The 18,597-nt window shown below is 40.1% G+C and overlaps 1 protein-coding gene across 2 annotated transcripts in view; it reads right to left on the reverse strand.

Annotated features, from left to right (window-relative positions):
* Window positions 1–18,305, reverse strand: part of skila (SKI-like proto-oncogene a) — a 35,603-nt gene extending 17,298 nt beyond the window's left edge. For both annotated transcript variants that reach the window (XM_051127572.1, XM_051127563.1), the window contains exons 1-2: window positions 18,184–18,305; window positions 15,270–16,532 (exon numbers count right to left, since the gene is read on the reverse strand). In XM_051127572.1, the coding sequence (XP_050983529.1) occupies window positions 15,270–16,385 (1,116 nt within the window). In that variant the 5' untranslated portion in view covers window positions 16,386–16,532; window positions 18,184–18,305. The remainder of the gene's footprint in view (window positions 1–15,269; window positions 16,533–18,183) is intronic.
* Window positions 18,306–18,597: the final 292 nt, after the last annotated feature.

Here is an 18,597-nt window from a genome sequence, read left to right on the forward strand (position 1 = left end):
AGTTCAGCGGTCAGGTGTTTGTTTTGCGTTTGTGATTCAAGCGTGTGTAAAAATGTCACATCAAATAATGAGTCACGAAAATCACGGAGGATATTACATCCGCTTCATTCGTCACACTGGAAATGTGTTGTGCACTGCATTGTGGGACTCCGCTCGGTGCGCTCTGTGGTATACTGATGAGGCATCTTTTCCATGTGGGCTGGACTGTGGACAAATGTAGGCCAACTTGATGCGGGCTAAGGAGATAAAACGGAGGAAGAGATGGAACCAAAGAGAGATCTAAAACGGTGACAATTTCTGTTTTTCTTTACCAATGAATGTAAAATATTACATCACATTCTTGCTAACGTCAAGCCATTTGTAGGTCCTCACTGAAATTAAAAAAAACTGAATCAACAACAAATTTAGAACATGTTTAATAAGCTGATATACAGACTACAATTCAAATGTTTTGGGTCAGTAAGATTTTTTAAATAAATTAATACTATTCAGACAAAAAGGCAGCAGATACATTTAAAATATTACAATTTTTTTTTAAATCAATTAGGTTTTCTATTTCAAATAAATGCTGTTCTTCATAAATGAATCATGAAAAAATAAATAAATCACAATTTCTACAAAAATAATAAGCAGCTGCTTTTGTATTAGTAATAATAAGAAATAAGTCTTGAACTCAAAATGAGCATATTAGAATAAATTCTGATGCATCATACTGAAAACTGGGGTAATGGCTGAATGGATGAATTTTCATCATTTTGATTTAGGTGTACTGACCTACTTTTGATTTATTCATTCGAATTTTGCCAATTCCACGAAATTCCATGTTATACATTCCATTTTGATGATTGGAATCCGCAATTCTGTCCATCATAAAACCCTACTGTGTGTTGAACATTTAAATCTGATACAAATACACTAACATTCCATGGATATTTTTCATGAAAAACAAGCAGATTAATTTAAATGTAAATTCATTGAAATGTAAATTGTTTTTCTTATGCAAGAATGTAAGAATACAATTTACACAAATTATTTTTTTCCCACTCGCTTTTCTCAAATAAGTCCCCATGTGTGTACAGAATAGAGTCAGTCCCAAACTTGAGAATGAATCCAGCAACATTTGACTTCTCCCTTCTGCGAACAAGCCGTCACCTAAATCATTCAGCAGTGAATTCAGTAGTGAAAGTTGACCTGGAAGTGCTCACGGCCAGACTGGTTTTGCATACACAAAAGCAAACATGCATTCCTGACATTACCTATGACGCCTTCGCACACACTGGAGTGCTAAAGTCCACGTCCTACAAAAACACACTAAAACAACCCAAACATTCATAATCATACTAAAACACTCGCGCAAAAACCCCGAGCAAACAACACACCTCTAAATATCAATACGCACACACGCACAGGGATCAAACACACAGGCTCAGACGTGCTCATTCCTGAGAGGATTTGGCTGGCAGCCTGGGGCAAATTTTTTTAAGGGAAGAGGGAGGGAGACGAACATTCCGTCTAGACACGGTCATCAATAGTGCACAGTCTGCCTGTCTGTCCCGACAGCCGTCTACACACATCCACTGTTTAATCTACAACATGCGACCTGATAAGAACCACGCGCACGCACACCGAGACCGGCCAAGTTATTCGCTCGCATACTCGGCGGACAAAACTAACATACTGTGCCGGTGATCGCGGATCGGCTTGGATGGCTGAGAGCCGTAAACACACAGAGGAACGGTCTCTCCCCTCTCCCGCTCTCAGATTTCACACAGTGGAACAGAGCTCTGCCTGTTCCCTTCCCTACACATGGGCGGCTTTAAATAGGCCTATGAATGGGAGATCTGTATGCACGCGTGTTAGAACTGAGTACTCTCAAGTGTGCGCCGGTGAAAAGCAGTAACCGCATAAGCCTCCCATGGCGCAACTGCGCTAGGCTAACACGCACACACACGTACTCACGCATGCACAAAGACATTGGCAAACGCAGTCTCGATGGAGATGAGTCTCTGAGGTGTGTGTTCTCTGGGCTGTGGCACCCTACGGCTCATTTCAGAGGATGCTGTCGGGGCTCAACCAGACTCTGACGTTGGTAACGCCCACGATGCTCTCTGTAGGATGCGAAGGGGACAGAATGTGACCTTCCTTGCTCGGCAGGACACACACACAGTCTGTGAGAGCTGTGGTCAAAGGGGCACAAACACAAACATCTGGATGTTCGTGTGGCAGCTGTGAACCTCTGTGTTTTTTTTGTTTTGTTTTGTTTTGTTTTGTTACAAAGGGGTCACGGCCAACCTTGGAATAATTATGACTAGCTAAGGGAGTTTCTGACTCGATCTGCAGTTTTTGTACTGACACCAATGAGAAAAGTACATAATATCATGATTGATACTAGGGATGGATGTTTTTTAACAACAGGGCTTTAAAAAAATACTTTAGAAACCTTTTTACAAGGGTTTAAGAAGGCTGTTTTAAAGTCTTAAATCTCTAGCAGGCTAAAACCTTCTCAGGGAAGTTCTGTGCCTAAATTGTTTGATCTAAAGGACCCATAATATAAAAAGTTGTATTTATTTACTGAAAGAAATTATTACTTTTACTCAGCAAGGATACATTAAATTCCAAATAAATGCTGTTCTTTTGAACTTCTATTCATCAAAGAATCCTGAAAAAGACAATAAATGATTGTGAATTGAAATGAAATGTTTTTCAAGCACTAAATCAGCATATTAGGATGATTTCTGAAGGATCATGTGAGACTGAAAACATCAGTTTTTACTGTATTTTTGATCAAATAAATGCCGCCTTAAGTAACTTCTTTCAAAAATGTTTTTAAAATCATACCGACCCCAAATAGTTAATTTTTGTGGTTTTTAGCTCACATACACTACCAGTCAAAAGATTTGTTTGTTTTTTTTAAGAAGTCTCTTCCGCTCACCAAGCCTGCATTTATTTGATCCAAAATACAGCAAAAGCAGTAATACTGTGAAATATTTGTACTGTTTAAAATGACTGCTTTCTATTTTAATATATTTTAAAATGTAATTTATTCCTGTGATCAAAGCTAAATTTTCAGCATCATTACTCCAGTCTTCAGTGTCACATGATCCTTCAGAAATCATTCTAATATGCTGATTTGCTGTTCAAGAAACATTTTTATTACTATTTTCAATATTTAAAACAGTTGAGTACATTTTACAAATTTATGTTACAAAAGATTTCTATTTCAGAAATGCTGTTCTTCTGAACTTTCTATTCATCAAAGAAACCTGAAAAAATTCTACTCAGCTGTTTTCAACATAATAATAATAATAATAATAATAATAATGTTTTTTGAGCAGCAAATCAAAATATTAGAATGATTTCTGAAGGATCATGTGACTGGAGTAATGATACTAAAAATTCAGCTTTGAAATCACAGGAATAAATTACATTTTAAATATATTCAAATAGAAAACAGTTATTTTAAACAGTAAAAATATTTAAAAATTGTAAATTTTGCTGTACTTTAGATCAAATAAATGCAGAGTTGGTGAGCAAAAGAGACTTACTGTTTCTTACTGTTCAAAAACATTTGACTGGTAAAATATGTTAGCCTTAAGGCTAATCAATAAGCAAATACGCCGACATATAGCGCAACTGTGTTCCATTCGAACTGAGTTCGATTCCAGTCTCGAGGTCCTTTACCGATCCCACCCTCCACCTTCACCCAATGCTTTCACATCTGCTCTCAACTGTCCTGTCAAATAAAGGCAAAAAGCCCCATAAATATTACTTAAAATTAAAAAAAAAACATACTTTCTCTTCTGGGAGAACACACAGAATTTATATATTTTTATATATATATTTATATTTATTATATTGATGATTCATCCTGTACTAAAAAGATTTTTGTTCAGTCAACTGCTCTCTAGGATGAAAAAAAGTCTGTCCCCCAATATTTCCTGCCTCTTACTATCAATCGCAAGTAGCAAAACTGATAGACATTCAAAGCATGCAGTTTACCCAAACATTACATTAGGCATGTGAGAGAGAGGGACCCAGCGGTCTCTATAGGTGCATGTCATTAAACCCTGTGTATGGCACAGGAGAATCACCAACATGGCAGTTTGACACACAAAACTGGCAGTGCATTTCACTTCTGCCATCTCCAACAGCCCTAGAGAGAAAGACAGACAGACAGACAGACAGAGGACGGGAGAGAGCGAAAAACTGCCCACCCACAGAGAGCTCAGTCTCATACATCAAGTTTGAGCTACAGACAGCACACACACACACAATTTCACTCTACTCACTCTACACAAGGCGGCTCATGCATTTTGCATGGCAGAGCCTGTTAGGGGCCACAGCGACTGGCTTTGCATAGAGAAAAGGAGTTGGGAAAAGAGAGAGAGAGAGAGAGAGAGAGAGCAGTGTCCTACCCATCCCTACAAGAGGAAGCTGTCAGCACACATCCACACGGTTAGCAGCGTACATAAACACTCACATACTATCAATCAATCAATCTCATACAGAGCATAAGATAAAGGACAGGAGCAACACAACGTCACACACAGGGTGTCAGACGTACATTTTAGACCAAATAAACAAATATACGCCTTTACACACAAAATAGCACTGCTGACAACCCTAAACACTCTTTGCAATGCAAAATATTTCCATCATACACTACCTTTATAGATTAACCTCAAGGCTAACATGCGTGTGCTAAAGGCCACAAAACTGCACTGGGGTCTGTAAGATTTATTTGCTTCTTAAGTCTTTTTATGCTCAGAAATGCTTTTTTTTAATCATAAATACAGCAAAAAAAAGTAGTATTCTGAAATATTATTTAAAATAATTTTCTATTCTAATATATTTAAAAATGTCATTTTTATTCCTGTGATAGCAAAGCTGAATTTTAAAACAGCCATTAGTCTAGTCTTGAGTATCACGTGATCCTTCAGAAATCATTCTAATATGCTGATCTGGTGCTCAAGAAACCATTTTTATTATTATTAATGTTAAAAAGAGTGTACACTTTAAAGTTATAATCATATTCTATTCAAGCACTCAAATACTGCTGCAAATGCTTAGCCAAGCCGTTGTGAACATGCGGTTCCATTGTAGAGCTTGATGCGTGTTCTTCCATTACAAACCTCAGTACTCAAGGGGATGATAGAGTTGCCTTTAAATGTCTGTGCTATTAAAGGAATATATGGGTTCAATCCAAGTTCAGCTGATAGCACTTGACACAAAATAGATACCACCACACAAAAATCTGAACCTTTGTCCCTCCTTTTCTTAAAAAAAAATTGGCTTACAATGAGGCACTTATAGCAGATGGGCTTATATGTAATATGTAACTTTAAAATATTCGCTCAATATTTGCTCTTTCAAACTAGTCAGAAGATGCAAATATGCATGCAAACATGATATTAGTGTGATAAACTGCTTACTAGGGCTGGGCGATACGGCCAAAAAAAATGATCAAAATCATTTTTTTAACTTAGTCGATATCGATAATTATCACAATAAATGTCTTTTTTTTTTTCCTTTGTAGCTTAAAGGCAGATTTTTGCTACAATGTGAAAGTTGTAAAAAACAGATGGTTAATTGTGGCTTTAAACTATTCTTTATGGTCATGACAAACACTTAATGTTTTTTTTTTTATTCTTTACACTTTTTCCAGTCATTATGACTTATCCAAGTGGCATGCTTTAAATGATTAGCGCTCTTTCGTTCCACCTTTGCCGCATAAACATTATATCGAACATTTATCAAACTCTTGATCTTGTTTATCGAGGAAAATTATGTGGTGCGATAATTATCATTATTGATTTATTGCCCAGCCCTATCCGTTTATTAACCTTTTCTGTGTGCAGCCATGAAACACTATTAGAGCTCAAGTAACAATAACCTTCATATTTCCATTAATTTCCATTGCAAGTGCCCCAGAAAAATTCCCTTCAAACTGACGCTTTTTGACAGCCTGAAAACTTACAGCAATGCAGAGTGTTTCGAATCAAAAATCATGACTATCCGATTCCCAAGTCTACAATCGCATTAAAGAGCTGAAACGTGCTGAGACGAGACATAAATAGGGACTGATGTATGTCAGACACGCGGGACTTCTTTCTGGGAGAGATCGATAGAGAGGATGTCTTGCGTTAGAGATCAATAATTACTGGACAGATGGACAGTCAATCAAAGCAATGACATCTCATTCAAAGATCTTTTGTTTTGCCTGTACAGAAAGCTAAATGCGTTCAGACTCTAATGTGTGCTGCTCTCCAGAGAGATATGAACGTGCAGGCTGGTGCTGTTGTTCAGGTTGAGGAGTCCCCCAGCTTGACGCAAGCTTGGAACAGACTGTCCTCATAGAGCCAGGAGAGCAGAGCGAGTCTACGTTTAGAGCCTCCGCAGGGAGAGGAGGGAAGAGATGAGAGGGGAGGGGACAAGCAGCCCCTCACTCACGTTTTTTGATGCTTTGGGAAACATAGGCTCAAGTGGGAGGAGACAGAAAGACAGATTTACAGAACAGGTAATGTACGCTGCATGTAGCGTATACCGGCACATTAATCACAAGCCGGTGGCGTTGTGCGTGCCTCCTCGGCGCTGTCTGCAGAACGACACATCTTCCTTTGGGATGAGCTTGGCGTTAAGAAACAAGAGCACTGCAGTAATAGGGGGAAAATATGCAGTCTAATGAGATTGTGGTGAACCGGGGGTCGAAAACAGCAGTTTCACACAAAAAAGTGCCTCACAAGCACAGATGAGGGTAACTGCAGGAAGCATCTTCATGACCCATTTTTGGCAACTTCCCTGATGAAGCCAGACAACCGTGGCTTCTGCACTGCATTCCATCGAAAGGGTATCCGACCACAGTGCGAGCACATAATCGCAGCGGTCTCAATGTTTTGCAATGGGACATTAAAATGAATCACTTGCAAGCACAGTCAGACGGTCTTATCTGGAGCAGAGGGACACTGACTCCTCTCTTGTCCCCGTTAGGACTTGAGAATGAAGTCCTACTTTGTCCCTGTTAGAAGGCGGCTAAGACTGCTGATTTTGCAAAGAGCGGGAAGAGGAGTATATCATCAGATAAAGTTATAGTAGATCTATAACACTCAGAGAGGAGGCAGAAAAAGAGAGGAGGAAAATATTATATTACACATTATGCCTATATATGTATTTGGCAGTCAGCAGGAAATAAATGGAAAAAATCATTTAAATCAATAGTCTTTTGAAGAATGTGCAGATGTCAAGAGATGTTAAAAGTCTGGTTTATGTACTACTACTTCCTTTTCAGTGGGCCTAATTAAGGACTGAAATGGAACATAAGCAAACACTCCACTTTGGGTGTCCTGAGTTGGAGTCCTAGCTAGGGGACTTTTCCCGATCCAGTCCCCTTCTTTCTCTCCCACTTTACTTGCTGTCAATACTTAACTACCCTATCATAATAAAAGGTAAAATGCTAAATCAAAATGTACGGACCTATGACCCTTTTTTTCTTCCATTTTAATTTTTTAAAGGGTTTTTTTTTTTCAGTTTTAAGATTTCTACTCTGTTTTAAAGGCTACATTAAACAATTTTAATCAAAAAGCATGTCTACTTAATTTAAATCATGAAACGTAAACAATTTAACAGCAATGTAGTTTAACCAAGAGTGCATTTTTGAGGTCCTATTTTTTCCCCCTCAAATTTTTACCAAATTCTGTGTTTTCCATTAATTTTCTGGATTCTATTTTAATGGTTTCATTAAATTTTAATAATCAAAAGCACCTCTAATTAATTAATTTTATTTAAAAATTAATTAATTGTTATATTTATTTATTTCTTTTTCAGAAAAACTGTGTTGTGTATTTTTTCCTGTACTTTTCACTAACAAATGCATTTCTGTAGTTCAAACAACAGAGAGAGGTTACACCAATGGCAAGGTCATGGGATCGATTCCTATAAGCACGCAAGATAAAGTGTATACCTTAAATGTAATGCGAGTCATTATGGATAAAAGTGTCTACCAAGTGCAGTAATGCAAAGAAATTAATTGTACATATCCACCTTTCCTTGCCATAAGAGTGAGTGCAGCCATTTGTAAATTTTATGGGTCTGGCTTCCGGTCTCATCCGTGTCCAGCTATTTTTAACCGTACAAAACATCTCATTTTGCTGCTTGATATTGCAAATTGGTGTGTCTTACCATAATGTATTATCTTTAATTACAAGCACACTGGATTGTAGTCAAAACAGTTTTGTCGTTTCCTGCATTGTTATTCTTCTCGTTATTTCCTTATAGCGGCTAATGAATCAGAAGTCATAGGCTTACTTCTGCATTAAAGAAAAAGGTGGATAATCAACATTCTTCTTGCTTCATCCACCATCTTCCATGATTTTTTTGAGCTTGTCCCAGTGCTGTAGCCATGAAAAAAACTACATGCAAAGCAGCCAAAATTAAGTGCTGATATGACAAAATACCATCATATCAACAGCAGGCATTGCTCTTATCTTTTCAACGCGTGAGATTTCTCTAACTAAAAAGTGACGCCAATGCTTTCCATGGCAGTTGAACCACCTGGCTGAATAGTTGAGCATGTCTTGACGAATTTGGGTTAGCCGCAGTCTGCGCCGTCCCGGGGCTGTTCTGGCTGCTGGCTCATCTCCAGGGACTTGGCGAAAGACCGGTACAACAATATTCCCAGCTTGAGCACAAAGAGCAGGGCCCCCAATCTGCCCACAGCGTCCGAATGTTGAGCCAACAGGGAGGAGTATGTTGTCTTAACGGCCAACAGGAACTCTGGGCTTTATATAAATAGGACAGATTGCCAAATCACAGAGTGTGCGCTTTTTCGGGGGGCTTTGGGGTTAGTTAGTGATTTGTTTGTGCATAAGGACAAACAGTTGGAAATAACTGAACGGAGCTTGGAGTGTGTGACCGCCTGAGCACATGGACTGCCATGAACCTCGATGGAGGTGAATGCTTTACCATGAATAGAGAGTAAAAGTTACTGAACCCGGCCACCGCCAACATGTCCTGAGCTGAACCATACATCATGATCCTTTCTCCTCTGTTTTTCATGCACCACACTATTATTAGCACCTTTATCTAACATCTCTCATCATGTTTGTGCACAATGGGTGTGCACACCTGTCCATTTTTTTGTTTATCCATTCAAGCGAATGTGCATTTGTCAGCAACTCTGTTCATATTCATCAGTGCACACGTTTGTACACGTATAAATGTTTTGACATTTGTATTTGCATATGTGCGAGCAATGCGTCCTGACCAGACTTGACATAATAAAATGACATTTTGACAAATAAGTTCTGATTAGCAGTGATTTTTGTCATTTTGTCTTTTTATTAAAGGAAAAAAACAGACCTGGTTAGGACATTTTGCAAATCAATCTCTCTCTTCTTCAGCCTGTCTCTCTCTCTCTTCTACACAGTTACTGTCTGACTGAATTCATCCACTCCAGCCAGATCAATAGTTCTCCTCAATCGCTCTCTCTCTCCCCCATAAACATACACTCACTGCCCTCCGTTCCCCTTATGTAAACAGAGACTGATTAGGTCATTCGGCTGCTTATTTTGAGGGGCTGAGATGCATCCACTGGAGTCTCTGATATTTACACTAGAGCAAACCCTGAGGATCAAACACACAAAACCCCGAGACTCCACCACCTCTGACCTTTCATTACCCTTCTATCTCTCACCAAACACAGGCGCATGAAGATAAAGTTCTCAAGATACAACATCGTGCTCTGCAGATTGCTGAAAATGCCATGTTTGGAGAGATCAGGCAGAAAATATAAAACAGAAGAATCCTTTGTAATAATTGAGCTAAAGGTGCTGTCACGTTTACCACTGCTTGGCAAAATTTACTAGGTGAAATCTGATAATTTCAACTGAAATCAATCAGTGCAATCAGGAGTTTCATATGAGGGTGGAAAATTTCCCCACTCGCATTTCACTTGTGTTCAAGTTGGTCACAAGAAATTCACCACACTGACCAGAACAGAAAGTTCCAGGGTTTAAAAGCTCTTCTGTATGAGCAGTGCTTCATGCATCGCTAACTATCGATGATAGACAATGGCCATTTTTTTTTGCTAATGTGACCCTACCTTAGCGCTGAGGAATGGAGGCTGAGGAGGAGAGAATAAGAATATATATGTGGCAAATCTATAAGTGGCAAATCATTAATCTGCCACATTGGCTCATTGAACGTAAACAATGCCACTGAACCGAATGAAACTCGCATATTTTGCTGATTATTGCTGCTGAAAATGGTCAATTATTGTCATGTTTTGGGTTGTACTAATTGGTCGGACCGGGAAAAACATTTGAAGCATTATAGACCGCCAAAAGTTAGAAGAAATCAAGGAGAAAAGTGCAAAAAACTCTCTGAGGAACAAAAGGCATTTGTGGTTGGCCAAACTGAACCAGGTTTTCCAGGGCAAAAATTAAGACAACATTCGTGTTTGTTCTTATCATTTCCAGTCAGGTAGGTGAAATATTAGGCCAATACCACCTATTACCTTTAGTTTGTAAAAATACTGCACCCTTTCCTGCTTATTAAGTCCTTCTCTATATGATTTAGCAGCCTCCACACTTTTTCCATGGTTTTGGAAGCATAAAATAGCAGAACAAATGCATTCAGTAGTACATTAACCTGCAATCCATGCTGTCATTTACATCCGAGTATCGCCAATATGACCGCACATCCAGGTAACAGACCAAATTGTGATGTAAGTGCAAACCCTCTATATTGAGTACCTCACATTTTAGACACAAAACAGCCATTCTGTTAATGTTTTCCTCCAAAATTAGCCAAATTAGTTGCAAAAGCAGCCAAAACAGGATGTACAGTTGTGTGTGTCATCAAGCAACGCACAAGTTTAGAGCTTGAGTGAATCGCATAGTGAAACAATTTAAGGCTTTTATATAAAAACAATAATATTAATAATAAAAACAGAGGACCGGAACAAACTGTTGTATAATAAATGATAAAAACGAGACTAAATGGAAACAGCGAAGGAAAAAAAAAAAGGACTGTGGCTGTAAGGGAGGAAGCAAAACCAAAGGAAAAAAAAAATCTGTCGAGGTACGTCACAGATGAGGTTTGTGGTCGAGGTACAGGACGAAAGAACAAAACACAGTCAGACAGGAAAATGACAGTTTTTCTTTCACAGATAGAAAAAGGAAGGAAAGAAATACAGAAAGTGGAAATAAGAGAGCGAGATAGCGGAGAATTAGTCTCCGTTCCTGTGGTGCATGAAGTCACTGATTTCACAATTACAAAGGGGAAGACAGAGAGACACAAACACACAGAGAACGAGAGAGAGAGAGAGAGAGAGAGAGAGAGAGAGAGAGAGAGAGAGAGAGAGAGAGAGAGGCAGGCAGCTGTCTGGTGTCTGCACCGCAGCCGCTGTCTCAGCCTCTGTGGGAGATCGACAGGACTCCATCTGTCTGCCAGACACGTCTGCGCACCAAGCCTCAAACCATCACAGCTGCCTGTCTTTCACTGTCATACAATCATACAAACAAACAAACAAACACTCTAGCTATGTACTAGACCCAAGTGGCATGATTAGGAAAACGTAATGAAATGGGAAATGACGAGGAGAAACAGATCAGGTAATGTCACAAGCCTAAATGACTCAAACTTGCGTCAACAAAATGAGCAGCATGGCTCATTGTGTTGTTGATCCATGAATGCTAACTATTAGGCCTCAACACTTCAATATTTGAAGGAAAATCTAACATTGGATAAATCTAAACTTGGGTGTGGAGTCTAAAAATATTTGTGTTCTGACACTTGGATCAGGTGGTCCTCATCTAGTCATGAGCTTTAACCACTAGTGCTCTATACACGCGCTAACCGGATACAGTGCCTAGGCAACAGACATAAATACAGACATACACAAACTCAAAAACCATCCAAGAAAGTTCTGTAGAATCTTCTAGAACACCTGGAACGGCGGCTGTGCTTCATTTGTAAATTTAAATACAAATTTTATGTTAACTGTTTTAGTAGCTTTTGTAGCTTCATGAAGATTTTTGTTAACGCTTTGGAAAAGATTAAGAACAAATAAACTAATAAAATAAAAACTATAAATGCATGTTCCACCAGTGGCTATTTCAAAAATCAAAGACATCCAGAACATGCTGTTTAGGCAGACAGCTAAGTATTTTTTGAAACACAGCCAGTGTCTCTATAACCACACAGACACTGTCCTTGATAAAGGGGAAGAGGCTTGGTTTTAAACAAGCCAAAGTGCCGTGTGCAGAAGTCTGGCGGTGAGGGTCTGAGCGTCACCAGCATCCACATGGCCACCTGTGGAAACTCTGAGTCACTTGTTCTGGCGCTCCAGCATCACAGATGTTTAGAGTGAACATTTCACCCAGTAAACTGATGAGGCTGTCTGCCCTGCTTCCCGTACAGACACACACACACCTAACGTAGCGATTTCTTGATATGGAAGCCAGCAGATGAGCGCGCATGTGTTACTGCTCTTTATCGGCGCGACCCATGTAAGCTCGGCGTCTGAGTAATGACCTTTCACGCATGCACATATGTCTGTTTACAGTTCCTGCAAAAGCCAGTTAACACAAAACTGTAAGCACCTGCTTCTTTGACACTGCTTTAGTTGTAATCAGAGCTGTTACTGTTAACTGAATCTACATCTATGTCTATTAGAAATAATTTCCAGGAAATAAAGCTGAAATTAAAAAATCTATATATATTAGATGAAGTTACAATGATTAAAATTATGAAATTAAAACTATTTTTATTTATTTAATATTAGAGAGAGAGAGAGAGAGAGAGAGAGAGAGAGAGAGAGAGATTAATTTTAATAATTCAGTTTTTGTAAAAATTATGACAATTCTTAAATTAGAATGATCAAAATGGAAAGGAAAATAAAAGCTACATAGAAATATAAAAAAAACTACTAAAAGGCTAAAACTAAAACTATAAAAATACACTGATTCAAAATATTAATATAGCACTGAGGTTTCAAGCTGAAGTAAATAAGAGAGACAGAATATGCTTTTTTTTTTTTTATTTTGTTTAAAACCATATAAATTAAAATATGGTTGTAATTTTCATCGTAATTTAATGGTGTAAAACCCCATTTTAGACCATTTAAAACTACATTAAAAATTTTTAAATGAAAAATTAATTAATAAATAACCAGTAAGGCCAAGAAAAATCACAGAAGAGAGACAGAAGGATCAGGCAAAGCGTCAGGGCAGGTGCAAGACGCTGCCAGACAGGGATGTGTCAGGAGCTCGACAGTTAACGTGTAAAGAGAAGGTGTCAGTGACTCACTCGTATTTCTGGGAGTTTGATATCTCACCCTCAGCCGAGCACAGCAGAGACGATCCCTGGGGGCGTTTAGCGTGTGCGCGTGAATCAATTTCATTAGTGTGCGTTAAGCATAAGTGAGGCGAGTGTTACAGTGTTACTGGCTGTTTGTGTGTCAGGGTGAGGTCAGTCTGTGCAGCAGATGTGACTGTATGACTGACAGACTCAAGGTCTGTTTTAGTACATGAAGACTGTGTGTTGGGGGGGAGGGAGGGCGGAAGGAGGAATGTGGTTTGGGTGCTAGACGAGACAGCAGACGGTATTTCCGGCACACTTGCATAAGCACACAAGAGAGACCGGGGCTTTTCTTCCTCACTTAGACAGAACACATTCATTCGCTCACATCGGCACTAAACTAAAAATAATTGTGTCTACTGGAACATTACCGCACTGTTAAACCATTAACTGCTGCCACTTGCATTTCAAAAAAATCTCTGACAGCACCAACAGGGGGTCAATCTTTGTCTAACACGAGCATGGAAACAAAAAAAAAGCTCTGGCTTGGTCAAGGGGGGTCATGAGACATGGCTGGTCAATGGGGGTGAAACAATCCAGACCTTTTTTTTTCCCCCACTAGGATGACCTTTCTATACTAGAACAGTTGTTGAGTTTTTTTTTCAGTGGTCATGAAAGTGGAAGAATCTCCCGTGTTCTGACTTTACGCAATGTGTAATGTGGGCTTTTCCCAATGTAATGACTTCATTACAATTTCCCTGTTAAAAAGGCCAACTTCTGCAGATGCAACGAATAAAACTTTTTGACCTTATATTTTAACTGGGAATTAGGCTCTTTTCTGTGAATTTGCAATGCTTCTGATTCATTAGCCACTGTAAGTAAATAACAAGAATGACATGGCAGTAAATGGAAAAATTATTTGGCTAGAAACCAGTGTGTGTATGAGTATGATAAAACATTAAAATAATGCAAACAGCTCACACTGAAAGCAGTAAAAAAAAAAAAAAAAAAACATTTTTATTATACATGACAATGCCACTAAACAGCAATAATACTAGACTTTGCTGAGAAACATAAAGATCTTTAACAGCATTAAAATACTAAAACTAAATACTAAATTAACTTTAAAATCTGAAAAAAACTAATGATCAAATGCAAATTAAATTAAAAATAAAAAATACAATAAAATAGAAATAAACCTCATTAAAAACTGAAGGTATATTTATATTCTATTTTACATTGTTGTTACATTTCATTACCTTTTACATTATTAGTATTATCATCATCATTTTACATCCTACCAGTTAAAAGTTTTTAGACAGTAAAATTTTTAATGTTTTTAAAGAAGTATCTTCTACTCACCAAGCCTGCATTTATTTGATCCAAAAACAGCACAAGCAGTAATAGTGTTATATTTTTACTATTTTAAAAAAACTGCTTTCTATCTGAATATATTTTAAAATATCATTTATTCCTGTGAGCAAAGCTTTTTTAGGGGGGAAAGAAATTATAGAAATTAATAATAAAGGCTTGGTGAGCAGAGGAGACTTCTTTAAAAGCATTAAAATTCTTACTGTCCAAGAACTTTTGACTGGTAGTGTATTATCACATTCACAGTAAAAATCCACACTCTTATGAATCACATAAAATTTAAGGTTGTGCTTTACCCATCCACCCCCCAAAGATGACCCTCTTCTGACCTGGGAGGTAGATAATGTACTTCCCCTTCAGCCAGACCAACTGGAACTCCCTCCCTCCCGCCATCCGTCCCCACCTGCTTAGTGCCACCTCATAAAATTGGGTCAACACTAGTTTATCAAAACAACTGCAGCCTTGCCCAGACAATAGCAAACAGTCTCCTCTGCAGACTATCACACATTACCATCTGGTCACACACGTGCAAATCCACTTGTGAACATGAAGCAAAACTTGACCTTAGCGAACCAGCCAACATGGAAGGAAAAGACACTTACTTTGTCCAGAGGCCTCTTTAGCTGGTAGTGAAACTTCTCCTTCATCTCATCCAGCAGCTGTTTGAGTTGGGGCTCCTCCGGCGTGCCCTCGTGCTTGCGGCCCAGCTGCAGGTAGCATGGCCACTTGGCCGAATCGAAGCCCCAGTGGCAGGTCCTCTTGTCGGGGGACTTGTGTGAGTGCATTACAAAGTTCTGTGGGGAAAACAGCAGCTGGCATTCCATGCACTGAATACAAGGAGCGTCCGGCTGGACGTAGAATTGGGGCACGAACAGGCCTTGGCACTTGCCCAGACACTGGTGCTCGACCTGGAAACTGGCCTCGCTCTCCTTCAGCAGGCCTTGGCCTGGGAGTTTGCTGTTGGGGTCGGCCGAGAGGGCAGCTCCCGGGCGTAACAGGGCGTTGCAGAGGCGCTGGGCATCAGTTAAAGTGATCAGGCCACAGGAAGGTGCATTGAAAGGAAGGATTCCCAACACCTTAAGGATGTGCAGCTGCTCGGCATCGCATCGGGAACAGTAAACGTAAAGTTCGTCACAGACAGCGTTAATCTGCTGCAGAGAGAAATCTCGCAGGACCGAATTGAGTACCTGTGGCAGACAAAGACGCTTCTCACCACCTACAACAAAGCAGGAGATGGACTCTCCTTCGAGCAGAGAATGGGTGAGCTCGGTGGAGCTGTCGCAGGGAACCAAGAGCGGGCCGCCTCCGAGGACTGGGGGAGACGGTAGGGGAGCCATGCCAGCAGGAGAAGCGCACTCCTGCGCAGATTTTGCTGAGAAGGCAGCAGGACCTCCCAGGGAGCTCTGGCTGCTCAGCGTGAACTGTGCCAGAGTGTGCTTGAGGCCGGCGCTCAGATCTAAAGCCTTGGAAGCTCCGACGACGTGGAATTCTCTGTCCTCGATGTCCATTTCTGAGCTGACGTGTTCCTCGCGCTCCTTCTTGACCTTAAGAGGTTTAGGGACGCTTTCCAAGCTGCGTCGTTTCAGGTGCATCTCCGCCATTACCCGCTTCTTAATGGGTGCATCTTCTAGTCGCTCCCTGTACAGCCGCTTCATGTTGCCTTTGAATGACGTCAGGTCTTTGAAAGGGGTTTTCAGACTCGTCTGAGGGCTGGCCATGTCTGTACACAGATGATTGGTCTTTCTCGGGTGGAAAATATTCAGCTGTTCTTCAAACACCTTTGAGTTGGTCCTTCTTTCCTCACTGTTAAAGGTTGCAAATCCTTCCTGCGTGCATGATGCTGACAGAATTAATGGTCTGGTGTGCTTCCTGCGAAAGAGAATAAAGTTGAAATTGTTACTAAAAGGAAAACAATGTGAAGCCACACAAAAGAATATGCTGTCAAGGCAATATAAAAGCATCCAGAAGAGTTTTTGTGTTCGGAGCAGTGTTAAAATAGACGACAGAAACATTTTCACCTCATCAGGAAAATCTAATTTGAGACCGATCGATCTAAGGACAGTTTCTCGGTGGTTTAGTGCGCTGTTTTTCTCCACTGACAACATGCCGAATCCGTCAACGCGTTAAATGAGTCAATGCACTAATAACGTCGGTTTAACACACAGATAACTAACAGCAACCGTAACTAACACTGAGCAGCCATTTAGTCCTGTCCAACCACAGCAGGCTTGCGATAAGACGCAATAATCGTACATAGCCACCACATCTATGAAAAGATCAAATCAGACGCATACAATAGAGAAAAAGCTGACTGAATAATTTGGTCGTAGCAGCTAAAGCCTGACACTGACGGAAACGGAATTTCCGAGCACGAATGTGAAGGCAAAATGAGAGATCACAGCCCCTAAATCAGCGCATGCCACTGAGGTTTCGGCTAAACCCAAAACGAAACGCGTTCAATTCGTTATTCACATCGTGCGTTATCTGTTCAACGAACGTTAAACGACGCACACATGCATACTAATAACGTTAGCTAAATTTAACACGGCAACGCTTAAGTTCCTCGAAATAAAACGTCATTTTCGCATGGTTATGCTGTACCAAATGTGTGTGACACCTCGGATACACTGACCCTGACCGCGAATGTTGTTTCGTTTCCTCGTAAAATAACCATTTTCCAGAAACACTGACAAAATGCTGTCTATTTTTAACCCTGGGCGACCGTGTCAATCTATTTACCCCGCAAGGGCACCGCGGCTCTGTCCCCGCCTCTAGCCGACTCTCCCCTCTCACTCTCCGGGCACAGCTGCGCTGAGCGCCCGCGGTGTGACATTCCCCATTACCGCGACCGGGAGACCCTCAACATAACTATAGAAAAACTAACCACATGTTTTAAATCCCAAATATGTCAAGACGACCTCGAAAGCTTGTGTATTTTAATCCATTCTACGACTTAATACAGCACAGCAGTGAATTATTTGCAAAGCTACTGACGACTGACACCTGACCCCCAAAAAACGTTAAACAGCTATCGCCCCAAATGTGTTTCTGTCTTTTCTTTTTAATATTAAAATATTACACATCATATTGAATCAGGCTGAGCCTGAAGATTTAAATCAAAAACCAAATAACGTTAATTCGAGCACGACGATGCGTCTCTTGAATGTGAACAGATCTGTGTAAACACATATGTTAATTTTAAATGCCACATCAAAACACGTATCCCAGTGATTCACATGCTACATATAATCAAATTAGCACGGCTTAAAAACCGGTTTTGCATCTGAACGCTGGCTCGTTCATACAGACAGCTTTAGCAGTGCGGCTAGAACATTTAAACCCTTTAGCACTCGCTAACCGAGCTAACGCTACAAATCCCGTTCCCGAGCTCGAAAAAACATCACATAACCTTTAAAAACCATCGAAAACCATCTGAACACAGCTAGAGAATCTCCTGAAGCGTTTAGCAAATGAACACAGTGTATACGTGAGCCTGTTGTCGTTTTTTAAAAGGACTTGCCTCAGGATGATCGCTCCTGGTCCGCTGTCTCTCTCACCCTCTAGTCTGTCTGACCGTCAACAACACGCGCACAGACTGAAACCCTTCAGACAGTTCGAGCGTCACAGCGTGAGTGCGCACGAGCAAGCGGATGTCGCGCGGGCGTGTCTGTCTGTCTGCCGCCCTCCCCCAATGTCTTGTGAAGTTCAGACTTGCAGGACTGCAGGTATAAAGGTGTAATTTAATGTATTTAGAGGCAACTGTTTTCATATGGCGTCTGGTGGTTTGTGTTATACTTTTCTTTAAACGAGCTTTCGAAATAAGGGAGTTTAATTGTCTACATTGGATTCAGTGACACTGTTAGCCCTCAAAGGGGGACCATATATACTGACTTTGAATCACTTCATGATGACAGAATGGAATTTAAAATG

Source organism: Labeo rohita, chromosome 2 (assembly GCF_022985175.1).
Source record: "Labeo rohita strain BAU-BD-2019 chromosome 2, IGBB_LRoh.1.0, whole genome shotgun sequence".
Lineage (NCBI taxonomy): Eukaryota > Metazoa > Chordata > Actinopteri > Cypriniformes > Cyprinidae > Labeo > Labeo rohita.